The 26,397-nt window shown below is 35.5% G+C and overlaps 1 protein-coding gene across 3 annotated transcripts; it reads left to right on the forward strand.

Annotated features, from left to right (window-relative positions):
- Positions 1–72: 72 nt before the first annotated feature.
- Positions 73–26,397, forward strand: LOC129004613 (uncharacterized). Of its 3 annotated transcripts, none has more exons than XM_054433168.1 (3): positions 73–347; positions 20,170–20,817; positions 22,408–26,397. In XM_054433168.1, exons 2-3 carry the CDS (start codon positions 20,213–20,215, stop codon positions 22,964–22,966), a joined length of 1,164 nt encoding a protein of 387 aa, XP_054289143.1. In that variant the 5' UTR covers positions 73–347; positions 20,170–20,212; the 3' UTR covers positions 22,967–26,397. The 3 variants fall into 3 exon arrangements, with proteins under 3 accessions (XP_054289143.1, XP_054289124.1, XP_054289133.1); XM_054433149.1 differs by lacking the exon at positions 73–347 and adding an exon at positions 561–951 and having other exon boundaries at positions 22,408–26,393; XM_054433158.1 differs by lacking the exon at positions 73–347 and adding an exon at positions 17,980–18,119.

A 26,397-nucleotide genomic window follows, 5' to 3' on the forward strand; every position in this document is an offset into this window, starting at 1 on the left:
ACAGGCCGCGACCTGGTAGAATTGGCAACGTCGCGTAAGTGGTGTTGTTTAGTATAGTGACAGACGTCCCATAACATAACATGGCAGACAGGTGACATCTATGAATATAAATTTATTAAAATATTGAAAATAAAACATACAGAATGGAAAACCGAAACAATATGAATTAAAAATCTAGATCTGTACATTTTAAGCGGAGTTAATATTGTCATAGTCCAGTAACCAATCTTTCACAAATACACAAATACAATAAGTTACCATTAGCTGCTTGGGCTGCTTCCAAACAAAACACAACACCACTACTGCGACGTTGCCACTTTCGAAGGCTGCGGAAAGGCGGCGGTGAGGTATGTCGACTAATACTTGATCTAAACCACGATTACTAGAAAAATATTTTTTTCTAGTATATTTTTCTATAATATAATACTTTTCTAGTAATCGTGATCTAATAGAAAATGCAATATCGAGAACCGATATCGACAAAATTCTTCCGATATCACGATATTATCGAAACCCCAATATCGATACATTATCGGAAATATCGAAACGAAAATATCGATATGCATTGATATCGATAGTATCGCAATATCCCTTATGTTCGTTCATTCATGGTATGATGATAATTTTGGGATTACAGATTATTACAGACAGTACTGTCACTACTGTCAGTTCCGTTTTCAGTTTCAGTCAGTACTAATCTTATTGATAGTGAATTCAGAAGTATGTCAAGAAATTTTCTGTGTAAAATTAATAACATTCTCTAATTGAATTGATTCAGTTCTGTGCCTGTGCCTTCTTTTAATAAAGTACTGTAATGTCTGACAAAAACCTACAAAGTGACATTGATACCCTATTACCTGCTGAACTTATTGTTGGGTTGCAATTGTTGATTGCTGCGAGGAATAATGCCATACAAACAATCATAAGGAATACATGGGATTTAATTAAGAGGTAAGCAAGTCATAGGTACATAGGCCTACCAGTAAAACTGATATCCGATTCCATTGTAGGCCTAGGCCTATTATTGATTGTTGTATATGTAATAGGCCTAGAATAACTTAGATACCTAACTTACTGAAAGCTAGATTATGGATATTGTTACCAATTGAAGTTGTAGGCCTAGGCCTACTTATATTTTCGATTAAGTTAGGCCTATCCGATGGAGTTGGATGTTAAAGTTTCGCTGACACAACAACATCTGTAAGTTAAAGCTATTCATACAGGCAAGAAAGTCGCAAGTTTCCTTGGGTTAGGTTAGGCCTACCCAATTTTACATAGTATATCTACCAATTGCGCAGCATTTTTGAAATTATTATTTATTGTGTTTGTAAGTTATTTTAGTAGGCCTAGGCTACTTTTACCAAAGTGCATAAGTTAAACAGTCTGGAGATAATATAAATCAACAACTCGATTCATTATAACCTAAACTTTAACTTCCCTAATCTAACCTACCTTCAAAGGACTTAATACAGTCACGAGTCAACATAACATCCAACCTACCAACCTCACATGTCTTTTAAACTGTACGAGAAGTTTGTTTAGGTTAGGTTAGAATAGTTTCAATTTTTTTATTAAAACTGCCACTACCGGTACACTATTATCATAATGGAACATAACGGTTACATGGTCAAAACCTTAGCTAAGCCACTCGGTTAAGTGAAGAGAAGTAAATGAATTCCTTCTTCAATTTTCATTATCCAGTCCCCAGATCCAGATTAAATAAGTATGTCTGAACTAGAGGTGTTTATTAATGTTAATTAATTTTAATCAAATACCTAATAGGCCTACATAAGTTATAGCCTACATAAATTAACATCATTACCTTTCTAAGTGTGGGTTGTGAGGGTAATATTTACATTAAAATGGCACATAATCAATCAATAAATGTGAATTGTGCTTATTAACTTCGATTTTACAGTGTAAACATTGTTGGCTAGTGCAGATTCAATGTTCCTAATAAAACATTAAAATAAACTTAAAAAATCGTAGTAAATTTAGTTTTTGTGGCAGCAGAAATATTTTTGCACCATTATTTTCAGGTGAAAATCTAGTTTCTAATGATATATAACTTACTATAGAACGCTTGGTCACCCTCAAGTAAATAATTACCAATTCGGTAAATGTCTTTCTTAGTTAACTTAGATAGACATAACGGAATGATCGATCATCTCCAAGAACACAATTTTACTATTACGAGCTGTTATAACTTAAGTGCTTTGCAACGAGAAGAAAGTGTGACCTAGGCAGCCGCTACAGAGTATTTAAGTGGTGCTGATTTTTACTTTCTCCCCCTATAACTTACCATAGTATGTGGAGAAAGTATTGTTTTCGACAAAAATTTCGAGTTTGAGTTTTGAGTGGACATATTCTTTTTGGGTCCCCCTGGACCCAAAAAAGTGGTTTTCTAAGTGATGTCTGTGTGTTTGTGTGTCTGGATGTGTACAGAGCTAGGGACTACACTTACATTCGATGAAATTTGGTATGTAAGTTCTAATCCATGGTATCTTTAGGAGTTTTTTTCATTTTTTTTAAATTTTGATAAATGGGAATTTTCCCATATAAACCCATAGAAAACCGGAAAAATCTGATTTTCTAAAAAATGGCCTGAACGATTTTGATAAAAATTTAGTATGTTGTAGCCCTTTAAATTCTGAACAAAATGGTACCAATCCCATTTCTGTAAAAATTACCGTTCAAAAGTCATTGTAAATTAAATGTTATTTTCCCATATAAAAACCCCATAAAATAACAAAAAATAGGATTTCCAAAAAAGTTGGTTTTGCTGTAACATAGTATGTTATTATGGCCCTTACAATTTTGATAGTTTTTTTCATTATTTACAAATTTTGATTTTTAATGGGGGTTTTCCCATAAAACTAAAACCCCATAAAATAACGGAAACTAGGATTTTTCCAGAAATGGCCCGATCGATTTTGATAAAAATTTAGTATGTTATACCATAGACTAACCAACCCAAGTAGACTTCTCATCCCATTGTAAATTTTGAAGCACGTTTTTCGTGTCTAGTTCATGTACAAGACACATGGGCGCTAGTGTCGACGAAACTTTGTTTCTATTATTTTAGGGTTAATTGCTTGATTTGTGCTTTACTGTTTGGTTATATAACTAGGGGACAAGTTATTGTTTATGATTAGAATCGTATTATTTGGTTAAACGAGGTTTTAAATGGCTGTAATAACGGGAAACAAATTGCAAACAAAACACTACCTCTACATAAACCGTACAGAACTAACAATAAAATTGTCTTCAGCTGTTCCATAAGGAAGAGAAATCTACTAAGGGAGTATGTTTTATCTATGGTTATACCTAGTCCTTTAAAAATATTCTGAACAAAATTGTACAAATCACATTTCTGTTAAAAATACGGTTCAAAAGTTATTGTAAATTATGTTATTTTCCCTTAAAAAAAACCCATGACATAACGGAAAAATCTGATTTTCCCTAAAATGGCCCAAACGATTTTGATAAATATTTAGTATGTTATAGTCCTTTAAATTCTGAACAAAACTGTACAAATCCCATTTACTCTCACCGCTTACACATGATAAAGGTTGTTGACAATCTTATGGGAGAAAGTATGTGTCAGAATGCAGATACCGTTTATTTGTTCTTAATTCAGTTTATTCTTAATAGCCTACTGTTGAGGGTCCGTTTTTCGTTTGTGTTCGTCCTTTTATTCTTTGAATAAAAGGATATTTATATTGTTGTAAAAGGAAGGAATAATTGTTGTTCTTGTTATGTATTTGATTTATTTTTGCTATTTACAACTGCACGTAATACGTTACGTTCGTCCGTAAGTATTAGGAACAAACTTTATAGCGGACTCAGCTGCTATTAACTCATCAAAAATACCAGATTTATCGTTTTTGGGAAAACTGTACTTCAAACCTTTGTTTAAGAGATCGTTTTGATGTTTGTCAAACTGTATTTCGGTTTTCTTAACTAATCGTGGATAAAATTCAAAATCAAAAACTAGGATTTCATCTCGGAATAAACTAATAGACAATAACGCCATACTCACAAAAGCCGACAAAGGCAACTCCATTGTTATTTTATACTAGACTGAATACATAGATAAGGTAACCCGTTTTATCAATGATAATGGCATCACCCTAATAGATAAGGATCCAACTCTCAAATACACCAGTGTTATCAACAAGGCAATCAGTTCCAGTAAGAATCTTTTGAGACCCGAGGAAATTAAGATCCTAAAAATTATGAACCCTTCAGTACCGTCCTTGAGAGGACTCCCAAAAATTCATAAACCTGAAGTCCCAATACGCCCTCTTGTAAATTTCACAACTGCGCCGGCATACAAAGTTGCTAAAATACTCGACCAAATACTTCGATCATATTTTGAATTCACAGACAGCCATAGTTTGAAGAATAGCATAGACTTAGTCGACAAAACAAAAAACATAGAAATAAAAAATCATCACAAGCTGGCCTCTTTTGATATCATCAATTTATACACTAACGTACCCATTCATGAAACATTGCAACTAATCGATAACCATCTGAAGAATACCCAATCTTTAACATCTGAAGCTAACCGAATTGATTAACCTGTTAGATATTACTCTAAAACAAAACTACTTCAGCTTCGACAACAAATTTTATTTCCAATCTGACGACCTTGCTATGGGTTCCCCTCTGTCAGGAATTTTGTCCGAAGTATTTTTGAACCACATAGAGAACTCATATATCCTTTCAGAACAAAAATAAAATAAAATCCTGTTCTACTATCGCTACGTTGATGATACTCTGGTCTTATTTGATGGTAATGCTCGCCAGCTGCAGTTGCTAAATAATTATCTTAATAGCATACGACCGAAACTGAATTTGAGGGCTTATCCCAACTCCGCGCGGTGGTCAGAAATATGTCAATTAAAACCGACTGTCCAACCCCGCGCAGTGGTCACTTCGGATCCCTCGCGGCACATGTCCAACTCCGTGCGGTGGTCAATTTTGGCTCTCAAAGCCCTGACGCATGTGAGTTTGTATTTGAAGTTTGAAATTGTTACATATATTAAATTGTCATATATATTAAATTGTCAATTATCAAAGTCAAATAAAAGAATAGTCAATTTCAGTACATCATTTCAACCACTATTTATTTACTCATTTTAACATTAATAAAAACATGTGACATCCCTAGAACGGCCAAACGACTTTTTTAGTCGTTGGGTAAGATGGTGGCCAAACAACTTTTTTAGTCGTTTGCTACAGACTTTTTTTCTAGCAAATATTTGGAACTGATAATATGCAGTAATCACAACACGGATTATACCATTAGAAAGACAATCAAATGAGCTACAATTTCCATACATTATATACACATTTACGTCAACTAATAACGCAGGAAAAGTAAATAAACAAAACACATTTGAGTTTCGCGCCTCGCGGGCTTTATCGATCGGGCAGCAAAGGCAAAATCAGCCATTTTCTAAAATACGTGGCAAAGCTATTCTACGTCGTAGATGATTTTGATTGGTACCACTGAATCCAGGGATTTTTTCTCTACATTCTGTCCGTTGATAGATTTTGTCTAGCATTGTTAGTTTACAAGCTGTGATTTTTTTACAAAGCCTCTATAAACAAATTGCGTAAGAGTTTTCTATATGGCCAAACGACTTTTTTAGTCTTTTGGAAAACTATTTATTACTCTGCATGTATTTTGACGAGGAAAAAAAGAAACATATGAAAATAAAGGGGAAGAAATCCTCTTTCGAACCTACTATAGTTGAAAGTTTCCTTCAGTGATATTTTTGTTTTTCTCTTTGGTCAAAATGATGCAATGTCCAAATACCTGTCGCGCCGCGGTCAGATGTTTTTATTATTTGGGTGCGTGCAGCTGTTGGTTTATAAACTAAACATTTATTTTTGATTCTATAGTTACCTAGTATACAAATCTTATTATTTTGCTAAATAGATCTTATTTGGTATGGTAAACAGCAACAATTATCCATTATAATCGAGAAAGGAAGAGTAATTTGTAGACAATTTAGAGCAAAACTTAGTGCTGGATCCAAAAATGTGTTCTTTTTTATATTTTGTTGCTTCAAAAAGTAAAAACATTTTTTATACCCAATAAACTATATATCTTCTAAATAAGCATAACATTTCAAACATTTTGTATATCTTGAAATTTGTATAATCTAAATATTTATTTTTTTACTTACATTTGAAGTTCAAAGTTTTTTTATGATTTTCCGTAAGTAAAAACAAATTTATTTTTTCTAAGTGAAATACTATATTTATTTTTTAGCTATTGCATGTAAAATCATATCTTTTTTTGTTCCTTGTTTACTTCCCTAACAGAAAATATGTGTTGTTTTCATGTTTTTGATCTATTTCTAAAAGTAGGCCTAAAAAGTATATAAGTACCGGTATGTAAAATTCAGAAAAAGTGCAGAGTTTTACACTTTTTAACATAACTCAAAATGTTTTATAGTAGTTTCAAATGTTTTGACATATTTATGTAGGGAAATCAAAGTAAAACAATTTGTACATCTTGAATTTTTGAAAAGAATCAAAATTTGATTTTTTGTGCTTCCATACTTTTGAAATTTTGTTTTTGTAAATTTATGATTTTAATTTTTTGTTACAAAAAATTATTTTTATGAACTAGATTGTTGTATTTGATTGATTTATATTCTCTAGAATGTCCCAAATCCGATGGTATAAACTATTATACGTTTTGGTAAATAAATAAGGGTTTTACAACTGTGAGAGTAAAACGCTGCACAGAAGGCAAAAACTGCCTGGCCCTACAGAAACACTCTATGTGGCCGTTCTAGGGTTAATTAATCTTCACAAACAAATCATACAGCACAAATATAAGGATTAATCAATGGTCATACATATATATGAAATTAGTCATTAACATCTTCCCCCTCCTCAGGTAGAATGGCAATTTTTGTCATCGGACGCCGAAAAGTACCTTTTGGTGTTGTGATGTCAACAACTCTTACTTGTATAAGAGGTATATTAAGAGGTATTAAGAGGTTAGGTTAAGAGGGGTATAGGGCAGATATTCTTCCAAGGGGCCAGGTGTTACGTGCATTGTCTTCGTCTACGATTATTGCCAAGTCGTCAACTTCAGGCGGAACAGTTCTTTTATGCCATTTGCACCTCCTTGTCAAGCAGGGTAAATACTCATGAATCCACCTTTTCCAAAAGTTGTCCAGTAGGGTCTTAACTCGAGTTAGTTGCCTTCTGCAAAGTTTATCTTCATTGATATCTATTTTGAAGGCGTCTCTAAGGAAATGGTTTGGAGTGAGCGGGTCTGGATCGAGTGGGTCAATTGGTACATTAGTCAGTGGTCTTGAATTGAGGATAAATTCTATTCAAACAAGAAAGGTTCGAAGTTCTTCATCCTTAGGATACTGGGAACGCATGACAAATTTTAATGCAGTTTTAACTGATCTGATGAGTCTCTCCCAGCATCCACCCATATGTGGGGCTCGAGGAGGAATAAAGTTCCATTTGATACCTTGTCTGGATATGACCCTCTGAATGTGGACATTGTTTAAACACTTAGTAGCATTCCTGAGTTCTTTGTCACTCCCAACAAAGTTTGTCCCGTTGTCCGAGAACATCTCCGATGGACAGGTCTTCGGCTAATGAAACGTTGGATTGCCATAATACAACTTTCTGTGTTCAAAGAATGTGCAACTTCCAAGTGGACAGCTCTAGTTGTCAAACATGTGAACAAAATTCCCCAACGTTTCTCGTGTTTCCTCCCTACAGTAACTTCTATCGGTCCAAAGTAATCTACTCCAGTGTAGAAAAACGGGTGGCTAGTTCTTGTTACTCTGAATTCTGGTAGAGGCGCCATTTGGGGGGGGAACAGGCTTTGCACAATTCAATCTGCACCTCATGCATTCTTTCTTAATTTTCTTTAGAAGTGGTCGTAGATTTGTTATCCAGAATCTTTTTCTTATCTTGCACCCAACTGTCTCGAGACCTTGATGGAAACATTCGTTATGATACATTTGTCCTATCAATCTCGAAGTAAAGTGTCGACCATCTAATATTATAAGATTTTTCTGATCTTCTGTCAGTTCGGGTGAGTTTGAGGTTCTTGATGACATTCTTAACATGTTGTTACAATCCAAATATGGAGAGAACGAATAAATGCGGCTTGATTTCGGAATAGACTTCTTTCTCATCATAAGTTTCCTTTCTTCACCAAAGGTTTCATCCTGTGCAGATTTCAAAAGAATTTCTTCGGCAGCTTTCAGTTCTTTAGGTTCCAGCTCAACGAGGCTGTTGTAGTCTATTGGTCCAAATCGAAGTTGAGTTTTGTCGTTTGATTTGCACCTCGATTTTAAGTTATTGACATATCTCAAAATCCAAGCAACAATTCTAGTCGGTTCCTCCCATGATGAAAACTTTGAAATGTCAATTATTTTTGCTTCGACATCTGCATGTAAGCCGGTAAACTGGCGTTTCGCTTCATGATCTTCTTTTACTTGTAGGTTTGGTGGTTGTGCGGGCCAGTGTTCACAGTTTAAAGATAGAAATTGGGGACCATGGAGCCATGTGTTTTGAATGTCAGAATTGAACCTTTTCATGCTTCTAGTCGCATAGTCGGCAGGGTTCAATTTTGTCGGGACCCATTTCCAGTCTTCTGCCGAAGAAAGTTCTTGGATTTCTCCAATTCTATTACAGGGACAAACTGTTTATAGTTTTTTGGATCTGACTTAATCCAGTGTAGGACTGTTTGAGAATCAGACCAATACGTTTTCTTTTGGATTTAAACGCCCAAATCTTGTTCGGCAGCAGAAGCTACTCTTCATCCTAAAACGGCCGCTTGGAGTTCCAGTCTAGGTATAGTCAGGTTCTTGATGGGCGCCACTTTGGCACGTGACATGATCAATGTCGTTTCGTAAGTGTCTTTGTTCTCCTGACGCAGATATGCAGTTGCAGCAAAACTTCTTCACTTGCGTCAACAAATATGTGAAGTTCAACTGAGTCACTGACTCGTGTGTTGAAGCAGCACCTTTGTATTTTCAGTGTTCGAAGACTTTTGACCTCATCCATCCAAGCTTTCCACTTCACACTAAGTTCAGGTGTCACAACATCATCCCAACCTAGTTTTGTTCTCCATATATCCTGAACCAGTAGTCTCCCTTTTACTGTGGTAGGGGCAATCAGACCTAGAGGATCGAAAATTGACATAGCTGCTTTAAGAATCTCTCGTTTCGTCGGATACCCAGATTCGAGAAATTCAAGTTTTTCGACATTGCGATGGAACACAAAGCAGTCGGATTCAGCGTCCCACCATAATCCAAGTACTCGTTCTGTAGGAAGTATCGGGCATCAAATGTTTGGCTTGGCTAGCTTTCAGGTTTTCAGGAATTTTCGAAAGTACTTGTTTTGAATTAGACATCCAGTTACAAATTTGGAACCCTCCAGCTCTATGTATCTCAATTATTTCTTGAACGCGTCGTTTAGCTTCCTCTTCTGTGTCGGTTGAATCTCTCAGGTCGTCCATATATTCTTAAGTCAGTATGGAATTACTAGCTTCAGGATACAAAGATTGAAACTGTCTTGCATTGATGTTTACAACAAACAGTGCAGAGCTTGGTGAACATGTTGCTCCGAAGGTCATCGCTTTCATTATGTAGGTATCTGGGGGTTTGGTTTTGTCTTTTCGCCACAGAAATCTTTGTGAGCCAACGTCTTCATCTCTTATATTTACTTGGTGAAACATCTCCTTTATATCTCCCACGATAGCAAATTTTCCTAACCGGAATTTCAACAGCACAGATGGTAATGGATTGAAATAGTCAGGGCCGCTGTGTAGTGCATCATTGAACGAGACTCCGTGAGGTTTAGCAGCAGCATCGAAAACTAATCTTATTTTGTTAGGTTTGATCAGGTTTGATACTCCAAAGTGGGGTAGATAGAATGTTCGACCTGTTATGATAGCAGCTTTTTCAGGGCTGATTTTTCTAATATAACCTTTTTCCATATATTCGTCAATCTTGGTTGTGTAAGCCTCTTTAAATTCCAGATATTTTTCCATTTACTTTTCAAGAGTATTTAATCTTCTAAGAACATTGTCATAGCTTGGAGGAAAATTAAATTCGTCATCTTTCCTGTTTTCTTTATGGTATCCTCAAGGATTGATACTCCACGTTCTTCTTCTATGGACAATTTCAGGTTATTTGATCTTGTTTCTCCATATTTCTCTAATTCAAAGGATTTCTTTACCATGTCATGAAGTGAAGATTCTTCATATGAGAGTAGGGTAAAATTCTCATCCACACGATCTCTGAATTGTGCACATTTCCCATGTAGAGTCCAACCAAGAAGGCACCATTACAGTAATGGGGCGTTAGTAGGACCTTCAATAATCTCACGGGTTAGAATTAGATTACAGTTGTCGAGTTGTCTTGGCCTATCAAGAGAGTGGACCTGACACTCGCTATTGGAAGAGGTTGGTTGATCGAGTCTAAGTGTGGCCAGTTTTTCCTCAACTTGTCACTGTCTATTTGTTGGTGTGGTAACTCTAAAGTGGACTGAGTTCTAACCCCTTTCAATGTAAAGATTTCATCCTCGTAAAATCCTTTTATTTTTAGATCTATTCTCTTTGATTGAGATTCAAAGTGTCTTGTGTTGTTAGACCAACATGTTGTCAATTGAACAATCTCACCCTTGATACCAAGTTCTTCGGCAATTGATGAATCCAGAAGTGATACAGTCGAGCCGTCGTCTCAAGTGACAGCCGGTCTATGTGTAAGATTCAAATGTATACCTCGGTCTGTGGCAATGACCGCGGCGTCGAATGAACGTGTTAACTCTTAACATTGTCAGGCTTACAAAATTATCAACTTCTGGAGGTGTCGTCAGAATACATTTCAAACATTTAACACAAAACATGAAACGATTACTACAGACAGATTATCAATTCACATAAATTAGCTATTATTGTAAATAATTTTCAATGGGAAACTCAATTATGAATCCCATGATATTTCCAACACTCTCCTTCGTCACTACAATTAGTCCAATATCAGCTTTTGATAGTGATGTGGGGCGGGCAAATGCACAGTGGGCGGGACATTTATAAATGGGCGTTTATGAGGGCATTTGCCCGTGGCAGTTATAAATGCCAAAATGTTGGGCATTTATGAAAACAAAGTGTTTTTTGTGCTTGTCATTGCTTTAAATTACAAATAAATGCTTAATTTAACAGATTAAGTGATATTTGATAGAGTTTACTGTAAAATATAACTGTTAACCCTTACTCTTAATTCAAATCAAATCAAATCAAAATTTTCTTTATTCATTATGTACACATAGAGTACAGAATGGCGTCAACAAGTACTATTATAAACTAGTAAGTACAAGTATATATAATACAATAATAAATTAAAATTATAATCACTGTAAGAAATTAAATTAACTGTTACTGATGACATATGCTTAAAAAAATTCTTTAAAACTGTACAAAGGTTTAACAATAATAAATGACTTCAATTTCTTTTTGAAGGACCCAAAATCAGTTATACATTTTATGTTTTCTGGTAATGAATTATAAAATTTGATGCCTGAATATGTTGGCTTCTTCTCATAAAATGTTAACTTATGTCTATTAAAACAAAAATTATTCTTATTTCTAGTTTCATATCTGTGGTTAAAACCTAGCATACAATGACTATTTTGATTTATTTTAATCCACAGAATCAGATCATAGATTAATTGGCTGTAAACTGTCATTATTCCTAAATTTGAAAAATGTTCTCTGGCTGACTCAAACCACTTAAGTTTCATTATTATTCTTATTGCTTTTTTTGTAATATAAGTATCATGTTTAAATTTTCATTAGAGGTGTTACCATAAACCGACAAACCAAAAGAGACATGAGAGTGCACAAAAGTAAAATAAACTGCTTTAAGGGTTTTAATATCACAAAATGGTGATAATTTTCTAAGGATGAAAATACCTGTTGACATTTTTTTACAAACTTGAGATACAGGAGTGTTCCAGCTAAGAAGTCTATCAACAGTTAAACCAAGGAATTTTGTTTCCTTAACTTCACCAATAAAGGAATCATTAAGACAAACATTCTTTACCACAGACCCACTTTTCCTATTTGAAGCGGAAAAATTAATATATTTAGTTTTTTGTTTATTTAATAAAAGGTTTAAATCAGCTAAATGTTGTTGGATTGCATTAAGTTTTATAAAAGAGGATATTTCTATATCATTTGCATGGTATCCGGATAGTTTTATATTTACATCATCTGCATATAAAGTGATTTTACTTTGATCACTGAAATTTGCTAAGCTATTGATGTAACATAAAAAGAATAAAGGTCCCAATATAGATCCTTGTGGTACACCATATTTCAACGGACTGTTACTGGAACGGCAAGATATAAGTTGATTATATTTGTTTACATATTTCAGTTCAACAAAAGTAGTTCGATTACATAAATAAGATTTGATCCAATCATAAGCTTTATTTTTTATTCCAAAATTTGAAAGAATACTTAATAATTTGGTATGACAAACACTATCAAATGCCTTGCTGAGGTCGATGAAAATTCCTACGGTTTGCTCTCCTTTATCTATAGAATCAATGACTGATTCTATGAAATCTGTGCTTGCACTTATGACTGATTTGTTTTGTCTAAAGCCATGTTGCTCATTGGAAATAATCTCGTGAGACTCCAAGTATTTTGTCAATTGCTGTGCAACGACTCTCTCATACAATTTGGAAAAGGATGACAGTAAATATAGCGGCCTGTAGTTAGAAGCAATTTGTGCATCACCTGATTTAAAAAGTGGGGTGATTTTTGAGACTTTTAGTTTAATAGGAAAAATGCCAGAAATGAAAGACGAGTTAATTACATGTGTTAATGGTTTCTTTAGAAAAACAGAGGCAAGTTTTATGATAGGCATAGGTATGTCGTCATATCCAGCAGAATATTTATTGTCAAATGATCTTAGTACACTCTCAAAGTCCTCTTCAGTAATAGCTTCAAAAATACCAAGTTTGCTGTTAACTTTTTTGGTTTGTTGTAAGCCATTTGCAGATGACAATAGATTTGCATTAGGTACTATTTGAGATTCCACCAAGGTGGTATAATATTCATTAAATATAGAGGCAACATATTCAGGTTTATCAAATAACAATCCGTCGTGTCTTAACTTGATATTATCATACTTTGTTTTCTCTTTCATTTTAGTTTCATTGCCAATAATATTCCAAGTTGCTTTACAGATATTGCTTGAATTGCAAATAAGATTACTATAAAAATCTTTCTTAGTCTTAATAACCTGATCAGTGAAATCTTTTTTTCTATCCTTTATTAAACTTTTTAATTTAACACCAGATTTATCTTGTCTAAGTTGATTGGTCAAACTAATCAGTTCCTCTTTAGCCTTAAACAGATCAGATGTAAACCACTTATTAGTCTTATTATATACTCTACATTTTGTTTTAGGAAAACAACTATCAAAATAATAAAAGAAAATGTAAAAAAAAGTGTTAAATTTGGATTCAACTGTAGCATTATACACATCATCCCAACTTTCTGTTGATAGCATACTAAGGAATTTTTTTTTTATTGTCATCATTGTATTTTCTTTTGAAATGTGTTATAAAACTATTTTTTGTTAGATCAGCCCCTGGCCAATTAACTTCAAGAAATTGTGCATCGTGGTCAGAGAGAGCGGTTATCAGCCCATACACCTTTAATTTATTCTGAGGGATGTTAGTAATTATGTTGTCAATTGCAGTTGCAGTAGTGTCACATATCCTAGTGGGAAAATCAACCATGTATCTAAAACCATGGCTTCTTAATAAATTAGTAAATTCCCTAGTTACATTGTGGTTATCTAAAATGTTTATGTTAAAATCTCCTGCCATTATAATATAATCACATTTTTTATTAATACTTAAAATTAAAATATTCAATCTTTTTATAAAGTCAAAAACATCAGAACCAGGAGACCGATAGATCCCTATAACAATAAATGTGAATGAATTAAAGGTAAATTTAGCTGTACAGAACTCAAATATCTTGTCTTCACATAAATCACTGACAAAGGAATTTGTAACAAACTGTGAACATTGAATATGATTCTTAGACATAATCATAACTCCTCCCCTGGCATAGGATTTCCTACAATAAGAGGCATTTACTTTGAACCCATCAATCTTAAAGCTAGTTATTTCATGGTCTTTAATATTATGCTCAGAGAGCACAATAATACTAGGATTAACTTCAGACAATGTGACTTCCAACTGTTCAACTCTGTTTATAACATTTTGTATATTTTGATGAAAAATCTTTACTACATTGTGGTCAACTTTATCCAGATTATTGATAGAATTTTTTGGGGGGCCAAAACGCTTAAAACTATTTAGGTTATTGTTTAAATGATTACAAGTTTTTCCCAAAGTAAGATTAGGCAAATTAGCAGATTCATTACCGATACCTTTGTCGCCTTTATCAGATTCTGGATAAGAATACTGCCCATTATCAAACACATCAGTCATGTTAGGTATTACTTTGTAACTAATGGGGGGAACGTGGTCAAATTTCCTAAAAAAGGTATGGCATTTGGTCTGTTGATCTTATACATTTCTATTTTAGTAGTTATATAATTAAGTTGATCAGAATTAGGGGTTGCAAACCCTCTGAATGGAGATTTTAAATCTGGAGAGTGGGGAGGACTGACAGAGTGTGGAGGGCTAGGGGTGGTTGACATTTAAGGGGTAGTGACAGGGCTGAGGGTGATATTACCATCACCTCCACTTTCACTCTCACTTGGCTGACTCACATCACTCACCACACTTTGGCACCGGCTGGAACCATGGGGAGATGTGGGCAGGTGGTTGCCGGGACAGGGTGTGGTGGAGGTGTTGGCGCCAGTCAGCTCCAGCGGTGTAAGGGTGGCTGCAGCTGGTGGGATCAGCTCTCTCAAGGTGTGCACAAACTCGCTGTGACTAAGTCCTCTCCAAAACCTCCGCCCGGCTTTTTGGTCATAGGAGACGATGATCACACGTGCGCCAGTCTGCCGTTGGAAGTTAATAACATTTTGAATAAATTGTTGTGGCTTTATTAGATCTCTGACGCATCCCATTGCTGAGCAGATGAGGGTTGAAAGCTTCTTAGTCTTGAAGTCTGTTATAAGCTGGTTAAAAGCTTCGTTGTAGTCTGAATTAGTCGGTTTCCCCCAATAGTGATCCTTGGTGACCAGGCTGTAGATGGTAGGTCCATTATCCACTTCTTGGCAGGCGAGTCTGCTATATTTAAGGTCTGAAGTATTAGGTCGGCCATATGTTTCTCGGAAAGCCACGGCTACACCAGCCGACATATGTCTATGATGTTGAAAGTCAGACGAGATAGTGTGGGCCAGAGCGACCGATGAATCATGGTGATATTGTTCGAAAACATCCCTCATGTTAGCTTCTAAAACAAATATCCCATCTCCTGAAGGAGACGTCGGTACTGCCATAGCTGTGACATCATGGCTGGTGGAAGAAACATCAATTTGAGGAAGTGCATTAAAGTGGCATTTTAAGAATGAACTTTTCATTAGCTTGTCACATAAATATCTTTTCCCCGACAATGCCAAGTGAACCCCATCGTGTGAGAAAAACCGTTCAGGTAAAAGACTTATATCATGAAATTCACAGGATTTTATTCGACCTGCCAAGTCATTTAAAAACAAGTTTAAATAAAATATGTTGGAGTTGATTGGGTGGTTTAGTGGCAAATCTTTTCTGAAAGGTATACTTAACAGTAGTACTGCATTGCATTTGATTTGGAGCAATACAGACTCTAGGCCTCCAAAAATTTCTTCCAGATCAGAATCGTAGGCGTTGTTGGCACCAATAAATAAAACCAAAGTGGTAAAATCCCTTGTATTTAGAATATCTCTCTTCAGGTGTGAAAATTTAGCGTTTGGTTTTGTTACGCCAGAAATGTGCATTCTCCCACCGCTCTCTGCTTGAAGGATGTTGGCCAAACCACGGGCATGACTATCGCCAATAATAGACAGAGCTGGTTTGCGATCAGTGTTTGTACTTTGGTGAGTGTTGGTTTTGACTTTTTGGCCTTCATATAACTTATTAATTTTACTCTCTCTTTTATTACTAGTGCTGAGAGTTTTTTCCTCCTTGTGAGAAGCTGTAGTAAGGTCATTGTCTGATGGTTCATAATTCTTTAGCACACTGAAACGATTCTTGCTGTAAAGACGGGGCGAGTTTACAAGCTACACGCCGGTTTTTTTACACGCAGCTAGTAAAATAGTTCAGTGTGAACGACGTACTAGCTCAAAAGCTGCTTGTAAAAAAGCTCTGGAAAAAGTTGACGCTGCCGCTACTTTACACGCCAACTCGCCAGCTTTTGAGCGAGTAGGCGGGTAAAGTAGCCCAGTGTGAACACAGTTGCTTGTGCTTGTGCGCTTGTTACTCAAAGATGTTGGAGGATTTGGTTCAAGCCAGCTACTGAGCGAGTGGAAAAAGCATCGTGTGAACGACTACAAGCGCACTCGCCGACTCGCCGGCGTCTTTCTACACGTTGGCGAGTTGGCGAGTTGACAAGCTCCGTGTGAACGAACACAAGCACACTCGCCAACTCGCCGGCTTCTTACACGCTGGCGTGTAGCTTGTAAACTTGCCCCGTGTGAACGGGCCTTAAAAATGTTTAGTGTCCCTTACTTGCATTTTCTGAATATTTGATCCTGGCCTATTGACTGTAATCCAATTTTCGTTCCTGGTAGGCACAGGTTTTTGTGTGATTTGAGAGCTGGTCATCTGGTTGATTGAAGTATTTCCAAAACATTCAGTAGACTTGTTGTAGAGTATTTTGTGAGCTAATGGCTTGGTGATAAGCTCCAGCAGTGTTTGTTTTGATATTAGCATGTTGTTAATTATGTAAGCCATGCAGGATCTTTTCAAAATGAGGTCACTATCGAGAATTTTTGATTCTTGGATATAATTGATATTAATGTTCTTATTGTTAACAATGTCATTGATCACCATATCTGTCACACTTATCATGTAGATCCCACAGTCATAACTGTTTGTTTGTTGCGGGCCTTTAATGCTAGTGAAACATGGTTTGTCCCATTTCATATAGTTTGTTAGCTTACTAACAATCAGTTCTGCATGAGTGGTATTAAAACCATCCATTGAATCATAATGATAAAAATGATGGTCATGTTTAGAATAAAAAAGGACGCTCCAATGTGATCCTCCAGCTTGATCTAGGATTGTTGAATCATTGACAGGGATAATCATAACTTGTTTCCTATCGAGGTTTAGTGGCTCAACAAAGTGTTCAAAAACCTCAATACATTTTATTGCATGACTAATTACAGGATTGATAGCAATTGCCGAAAGCTCTGAAAGTATACAGGAATTCAATAGCTCAAAATACGGTTGAATAGTGCCATCAGTCAGCCATTTTTTTCCCAGCAATTCATCCGTTCGTGTTACCGACAAACTACTAATTTCAGTTTGCGTTTCAGTATTTTTATTCGTAGGAATAAATGTATCATCTGTTTGAGTTTCCTGTGACTGGGAGATTGCTACTTTATTTTTAGCTGACATGGGTTTTATTGGACCAGTTGGTGATTTTCCAGGGGTTGATTTAAGTTTATTTTTGTACTGACACTTTTCAATAATTGATGCTTTTGTTTTAGCCCTAGTCCGTATTCCATCTGGAATACAACCCTGTGTATTTTTACTTACATCAGCATGCTTGACATTAGGGCTAATTTTAAAGTTATTTCCAGTTTTGGATTTAGATTCCATTTCCTGAATTTTTTTAAATTAAATTAAATATTTAATATATTAAATATTTAAGTAGCAAACATTTAAAGCTATGTTTGTAAACAAACAGTCCAGACTTACAATGACAGTTGGGGTTTGGGTTATTGCTATCAGCTAGTTGGCCTTTGACCGGTCTGAGCAGGTAGACAGATAACGGCCCCGATCAGGAAAACCAAGTACTGTTATCAGTATAGATTACTTATCCAAAAGAAGTGTCCTTTGATGGTGAATATACTTATCATAAAACTTTCACTACACTCTCACTAGAGATAACATTTGGAACTTAAACTGTAAGTATTTATTGTTAAATTTATCTTTCAAGGCACAGCAAAACAAGGAGTACTTTAACTATCCGCCATCTTGATGACGTATCAAAGCTTTTCACCCCGAATTCGCCGGCATTGCTTTGGCTACCTTCCATCAAAATTAAACATAAGTATTTAGTATAGTAATTGGATTAATTATCAGGGGAGACTAATTCTAGTTATGAAATAGTTTAAGCTTAGTTTAGGGTCAACAATTATTCTGTGTTGTCTTCTCAATTTGCCTGAGACAGTTAAATAAATGCCCACATCAGCAACATCTCGGGCGTTTTTGGAAACAAGGTGTTTTTGTGTTTTTGATTGTTTTAAATACAAAATAATGTTTATTTCAATATTTAAATTATATTTGAAGGGGTTTAGTGTAAAATATAACTTTACCCTAAATCATAATTTGCGCAAAGCAATTAGAAAAGCTCACATCTTGGGAATTAATGAAAACAAGGAGTTTTTTTCTTTTCATTGCGTATACAATAATTTTTAAATTTGTTATCCAAAATTATATTTGTAGGGGTTGCTGAAAAATAACTGGTTTACCTTAACTCTTAAGACAAAAGTGCCTAAACTGTTTGACTTAAAAAAAGCATATTTTTGGCCTTTTAACTACCTATATAAAAGAAACAAAAAATATTTATTTTGTATTGTCAACTAGGCCAGGCGTACTACGTTGGTTTATAGTTTATTTCCTATGCAGGTATAATATTATTTTATTTTCTCTTTAAGAATCAAGTTAGTAAAATTTAAAATACTATTGTTAGCCTAACTTTTTCTATTTATAATTGTCTGCATCCCTATACAAGATTTTTATTTAACTTATTTATCTAAAAGAATTCATAATTTGTTTTAAAAGAAGCATTTTTTGCCTATAAAAAATGCCGCAAATGAATTACTTATGTAAAATCCATAAATGCCCGGGCGTTTATGAAAAATGGGCATTTGCCCGGGCGTTTATCCTGGTCATTTGCCCCGAGTTATAAATGCGTTTTACATCACTAGCTTTTGATAACACAGACGACAATCCAGAGACCACGTCAGTCCGTCATAACCTGATTCATTTTACTTCCAGTACTGCCCGCGGCAATAACACGCATCTGTTATAGTTTTGTGTTTAATGCGTCTAACATATTCTGACGACACCTCTAGAAGTGGATCCTTTTGTAAGCCTGACGATGGTAGAGTTAAAGAACCGCCAAAACATAATATGTAGCAATTAAAATTTGACACTACCGTACATTTATTAAGGATCGTTTGACAAGATGCAAACGCAATCCTGCGGCTATCAAAATTAATGATAAAATTACTTTGTCACAAAAACATTTTGTAGGCTACTGGTGGCATTTAAGGTATTGTGGGTATTTAACCTGGCGATTTTTGTAGTAGACAGCCTGGGAGTGGTGAGTAACTCCTCCTAGTCTGTCTTATTTCGTGAATTTTGAAACAAGATACTTTTTGCCAAAGTATTATTCATGCACTTAAAGTTGTTTGAACTTCTTAGGCCCTGTAAAAAGTTATGTTATTGTACAGTTACAGTACTGTAGTTGGAGTAGAGTAATTCACCGAGTTTATTGTTTTTTTCTTTACCTCAAGTTTACTAAATACCTGAAATGCTGGTTTTATGTGGTAAAGGGGAAATTGCCAGGTAAATTGGCGGGGGAGGGTAGGTTTAAAATAGAGGGCAGCATAAATTGGGGGAGAACACCTCCTTTGGCCTGGGCGAGGGATTGCGCCTCTGGGTTTGGGTGGGATGGGCACCTCTGAACAAACTTCATCAAAATTGGATGAGCTTTTCTAGAGTTAGCGGCCATGCTACGGACATAGTCCTATCTACATATACAGTATATGTATTTAAACAAACGGTTTAAAGAGTGAGTGTTTTTTAAAATAGAGCTGTTGATTCAACAATGGTTGATTCTGATCCTAAAACTAACCAGTAACGTGCCTTAAAATACTATAATTTTAATATTAAATGAGCTAAGATAGTGTACAATATAATTCAAATAATGTTTATACACTGTTCCAGACGGCGGATCCAGCTTAGGAGGAGGCGCGATGTCCGGAAACGAATGCTTCGTACACGCCGTCTTCTGTGTCCCTCCTACTTTATCGATGCACTAGTTGCTAATCATCCAGCCAGAGTTAGAAGGATTGGCAGTAAACTGAGAACTAAAAGATGGTGGCAAATGATCCAGGAATCAGCTTCGGACAACACCTGGTTAGAACATTTTCATATGTCGAAGAACACCTTCTACGGGATTGTAGGGAAACTAGAAAATTGTGATACATTAGTTGTGTTACTAAACAGAAAAGGTTCACTAGATGTCAGCACAAAAGTGGCCATAGCAATCTACAAGTTGGCAAATGCTTGTGAATACTCAGTAGTCGGAAACCTATTTGGTGTTCATAAAAGCACTGTTTTTGTCTGCCTGAATCAGGTTTGCAAAGCTATAAATGATTTCCTTCTTCCTATACACGTTAGAATGCCCACTTTAGAAGAAGCTTTAGACATTGCCGATGATTTTGAAGGATTTTGTGGCCTTCCCCAAGTGATTGGAGCTGTTGACTGCACCCATATTCCTATCAACCCACCAACCAAAAACTGCACAGACTACAAAAATGAAAAGGATTGGTCTTCAATGATTTTACAAGCAGTCGTTGATAACAAGTATATGTAAGTAGGCTTTAATCTGTCTTAATAGGTCGTTTGAATAGTTATAAATCAAAATACCTCCCAATGCAGCAATCCTGCAGGCTAAGCAAATTTCCATATGCCTGATTGTATTTTTATTACAATATTTTCTTAATTTATTTCCTATTCAAGAGTCTTCATCAGTTGTAGCCATTTTATAGCCCACTCAACACAGCTAAATGAGTGGGGAAAAAATCATGTAGTCCCGGATTTTTGTACAGTTGTAGGAAAGGGACCCTCCTGAACAACATACTAAAATTCCTGATTGGTGGGATGTGAGCTATGGGGGGAGGGGGTATAAGTGCTCACTTTTTTAGTTTTTTGTAAATATCTCGAAAACGGCTCCCTCTAACAGGAAAATGTATCAATTCATAAATAAAGAACATTACATTTTTTACAAAAAAGTCCTTTTCTTTTTATCCTAAAATCAATACTTAACAAGAAACAGGGGCTATAATAAAAAATTCCATTTGCCTGTATTTTCATTACAATTTTTCCTAAATTTGTTCCCTACTTCAGAGTCTTCATCAGTTGTAGCCATCTTAGTCCAATAAGACTAATGTTAACTTTGTGACAGTACTACGTCTCGTCCGATGTATGTAAAGATCTAATTTTTATTTCAAAAGGAGTATAAGTCGTCTAGCTAATGGATTGACAAAGTTGTTCATTACTAGGCGAAATTTTTAAATAGGCTATTAAATAAATAATTAGTGAGTGATAAGTAGAGCTTAAAAAAATAAATAATTTGTATATTGAAGCGGTGTTGTATGCCTTGTTGTTATGCCTGGTATTGGTCAAGGAGAAAATTCAAAAATAGTGTACCTACTTTAAAATTCCCATGTTATTCTTATGGAGAAAATGAAAATTGTTGTAGTTTACTTGTTTATGGATATATATTGATAAAATTTGGCAAATTTATTTATTTCATCCTATACTATTGACATATGGTCAAAAAACACTTTTTACCTTCCTTGTAGCAGCAAACCTAAGCACTCGTTAAATCTAATGTTATTTAAATAGGGAATACTTAAATATGTCTTATTTATGGAAATATTTTAGTAAAAATGTAATCAGACAAGTTGAAATTCGCTTAGTCTGCAGGTTTGCTGCAGCGGGGTATTTATATTTATAATCAGTATTATGGACAACCTAATGCGGCTATGAGTAAGGCTATTTGTAGAAAACACTAAAAAACAAGATCAGCTTTTGAAAAATTATAAGATATTTACAAGAAATGTTGATTATATCGATCTGTTATCTACATCTTTAGTATTTCCATAATCTTTGAGTCGAATCTTTTAAAGTCATCAGAAATTATGACTGTTATTCGTTTTAAAATAACGCCTTTAATACTTAAAAATTGCTCGAATTCGAGCAACAGGTACACTAGTTAAGTTTTATTTACTAAAATCGTGAAATAGGCCTTAGCTCTCACTGATATCTGTGTACTACGTCATAGTCTAATTACGTTAGAGGAATACAAGCAATAATGCCAAAAGAAGAACATTTTTAACATTATTTACATACATTCTTTGTTGGTCTCTTGCTAATGTTTTTTTAAATATTTTTCAGGTTTAGAAACATTTCTTGCAACAAACCAGGTACAAGTCATCATGCGTTGGTTTTGACAGATTCTGAACTGTGCCGAAATGTAGAAGACTATCTTCCTTCGGCTCCAAAATACATAGAAGATGGCTGTATTGATTTTTATTTAGTTGGGAGTAAATCACATCCAACACTTCCTTGGCTACTTACTCCGTATGCAGAACCCTGTGATGAGTACAAAGAGTCATTCAACCTTTACCTTGAATCTGCAAGAGAAGTCACTGATTGTGGTTTTGGACGGCTCAAAGGAAGATTCCGTTGTCTCAGTAAGAGTTCAGATTTCTTAGCGAAATCAATTCCACTCATTGTGCCAACATGTGTCACGTTGCACAACATCGTCGAGTCTGTAGAGGATGGTTTTTCAGTTAACTGGCTGGAAAGTCTACAGGAAGATGAATTAAAATTTTCACAGCCGAGTTGTCCTAGTGTTCAAGACATTGGTATACCTGAAAATGAATGTCCTTTGAGGGATATTGTGATGGACTTTATGAGTAAAAATTACGAACTAAGGCACAAAATGGAATAGAGTCAAAAGAACCTACCAGTTTAGTGTAAGAAGGAGATTAATTTAGCTTTAATTCTGTAGAACATTCAATTGATGTCTTTACAGTATACAGTTTTGGAAACCTGAAATTATACACTAATAAACTTACACTAACAAAAATTCTTATTGGTCGATTGTTTAGCATTGTAAAATACTGTATGTCAGACATATAGTTTAACTGTATTTTTTTACTATTTGATCTCAAGAAAGTATGTTAATTTTCATGTTTAAAAGTGATATTAAAGCAATTGTTTAGTAAAAAAGTAGTACTTGTGTAATTCTAAATACCACCGCTGCAGCAAACCTGCATACTAAGCGAATTTCAGTTATAACAAGACATATTTATTTCCAATTTAAATAATAGATTTTACGAGTTTTTTTGCTACGGGACAGGGAAGGTAAAAGTATGTTTTTTTTTTCTTTGCCAAGTTTGATCAACATACATCCATACACTAGCAAACTATAACAGTGATTGTTATAAGAATAACATGGGATCTTAGATGGTGTACAGTTATTTTTGTATTTTATCCATAACCTTTAGTTTTACTACAACTCTTTAACCCTTTTGATGCAAGAATTTTTTTGTAATTTTCTTAAAAATGCTAGAGTTATTTACTGTACTTATTTTGTCCGAATGTGCTAGGCTTGACTCGGGGCAAAGTCTAGTGTTTGAAAAAAATCGGTAAACTGTTCTTCCCTTTGATCTCCAGTTGATAGGCCAAAGGATCTCATAGGCAGACCTTGTAGGGCTGGGCACAAAAATATCACGTGGAAGGATGTCTCCTCCTCCTCTCCACATTTCCTACATAAGAGGCTATCAACTTTGATTCCCATCTTGTGTAGATGTCCGCGAAATAACCAATGGCCGCTAATGAAGCCAACCACCTTCCGCAAGGTCTTCCTATTCAGCCCAAGAGCATCTGCCACTATCGCACCGATAGGTGTCTGCAGCATTCTCTTTGTACGTTGCCTTCTGTTTCTTCCTAGCTCCTTAAATGTTCTATGCCCATCCCACGGATAACCACATGTCGGTTCTGGACCCATGAGCGGGCTTTCAGCTCCTTTGTTTGCCCACTTGTCATTTCCTTCATTGCCAGCTTCTAGCTCTACATGATGGTCGCAATTGTGAACTGAGCATTTCCATTTATTAAGAGTAAAAGCTTGAAAAAATCATTGGAAATGTTAAAACTCCATAGCTCCATGCCCCGTTCCTATGACCCGATGTTGCTGAAAAAACTCAATTCAGTCAAATCAAGTCAAGTCAAATTTCATCAAAATTGGACTTAAAATACTCGAGTTATCACGTCTACGAACACATCTGATTTTAATTTTCTCTCTGGTATGTTTTCAACCACATGTTCTCATTCAAAATTCAGTAATTTGTAAACGGTTTACTTTCATATTTATTTTGTTCATTATTTTTACATGTTAATTTTTGTCTTCTCTTTGCTTCAAAACTGTTCTATAATGAACGAAAATTAGCACTGTTCATATTCCATTGTCCATCATTATCTACGAATGTAAAAGAATCTAATTAAATATACAGCCGCATGTGTAACTCACCGACTCCCTGACTGACTTATCAGGTATACACATTCTAACATACTTCTAGAAGAGCTACGCATCTGAAATTTAGTACATAGGTCTCGGTCCTAAACCACCCAGAAAGCCTCAATGCGAAACGCATTTAATTCCGCGAGGTGGTGTGATATGCTGGATGCTCTGGAGAACACCTTCCACGTTCCGGCATACCTCTTGCGTATCATAGAGGATTATCTCCGGTTCCGCCTCCTCATGTATGACACTACAGAAGGCCCACGGACGATGAGTGTCACTTCCGGTGCTGCCCAAGGTTCCATACTCGGCCCAGACCTCTGGAATGTCGGGTATGGCAGCCTTCTGAATTCAGGTCTGAGGAAACTATTTTAAAAGGTTAAATTACCTGTGTCCGCCAGTCGATCCTCATAAGGATCGACTGGCGGACACAGGTAGTTTAACCTTTTATTGTATGTCATACCGATCCGGAACAACAACAAACAACATAAAATGAAGAAACTATTTTGATTGGGTACGTAGATGACGTTGCAGTTTTGATAGCTAAACGTAGCGCGAGCTGGCTCAGAAAAAGCTGAACAGAGTTATGCGTACCATAAACGCATAGATGGCAGACCACGGTCTCTCGCTCAAAACTGAGATCGTGATATTAACAAAAAAGCTGATTGACACCATCGTGCCGTTCGTGATTTAGCTGTGTGCATTAGGTACCGGTACGTCCGTATTTTAAGACCAAAATCATGAAAATCGGGCGGGTAGAAGAGCCTAACGAATTCGTAAAAAAACAAATTTAACTCCCTTAAGAAATGTACGGGGAGGCAGTTTGTGCATAGCTCGAAATATATGTCAAAACGAATGCCGATGCTTGATGGCAAATCTGTGGTACGTCCATACCTTTAGTTTAAGGCCGAAAATTATGAAAATCGGTCGGGTAGAAGAGCTAACCCGATTTGAAAAAGAAAAAACCAATAATTTTTATAGATGGCAATAATTGGTTTCTAATCATACGAAACGTGTGTTAATAATTCAACAGCTTATTGTCATATTGTTATGTAATTGATCATATTCATCATTGATTGTGATTGATCATCATATTGACACTATTGACAGGTTTGGAACTATTGTGATATATTTTCGTTTACAGTCCAAACCATTAAACAGGTTCTTTTATTATACCTTAAAATTTATCATTGTTTTTATATCCTAGGTAGCCTAAATAAAGTATTCACAGTATAAGTTAACAAAAAAGTACTAGACCTATTACTATTATCAGGTTAAGTAGGCTAATACAGTTCAATTTCGTTTCTAAAATTCATGGTAGGGAGTGAAACTATTTGGCATTTTGAAAGAACCATTTAACTCTTTTGCATACTGACCCCGTTGCAAGGCACAAACTAGCGAATACAAATAGTAGCGCCAGTCAAATTTTTAAGCGACCGACGCTACTAATTGGGACCGACGGGATTGATTTTAGCGAATTTCCCTATAGGGAAGTAGCTATTACCATAGTACTCATGGTAAGACCTGGACCCGGGACCGATTTAATTTTTCATTTTGAGGTCCCTATAGGCCAAAAACACCATCAGTTCAAATTCATAAATATATTTGTTTATATATATGTGTCTGTTAGCGCGATAACTCGAGCAAAAATGAAATTTGGTACAAACGTGTAAACCTACGTTTATTTGAACGAGTTCGCAATCCAGCAAAATCGGACATGGGAACAGGGGTTTATGGTGGGTTTTATGGGATAAAAATTGGGTTTTCCCATTTTTGACCCTAAAAACAGAAAATTTTGCAATTTCTTTTTAAACTGTTTTGTAGAGCTTAAAAAAAGAAATAATTTACTATACCCTAGT

Source organism: Macrosteles quadrilineatus, unplaced genomic scaffold (genome assembly GCF_028750875.1).
Source record: "Macrosteles quadrilineatus isolate MER2022 unplaced genomic scaffold, UCM_ALF_1.0 Scaffold_1__1_contigs__length_201487025, whole genome shotgun sequence".
In the NCBI taxonomy this organism is placed as follows: Eukaryota; Metazoa; Arthropoda; class Insecta; order Hemiptera; family Cicadellidae; genus Macrosteles; species Macrosteles quadrilineatus.

Coding starts and splice junctions, on each gene's coding strand:
- LOC129004613 (XM_054433149.1), top strand. CDS start 815: ATGTCTGACAAAAACCTACAAAGTGACATTGATACCCTATTACCTGCT. Junction 952..20,169: donor ACATGGGATTTAATTAAGAG/GTAAGCAAGTCA, acceptor ACACTGTTCCAG/ACGGCGGATCCAGCTTAGGA. Junction 20,818..22,407: donor GTCGTTGATAACAAGTATAT/GTAAGTAGGCTT, acceptor AATATTTTTCAG/GTTTAGAAACATTTCTTGCA.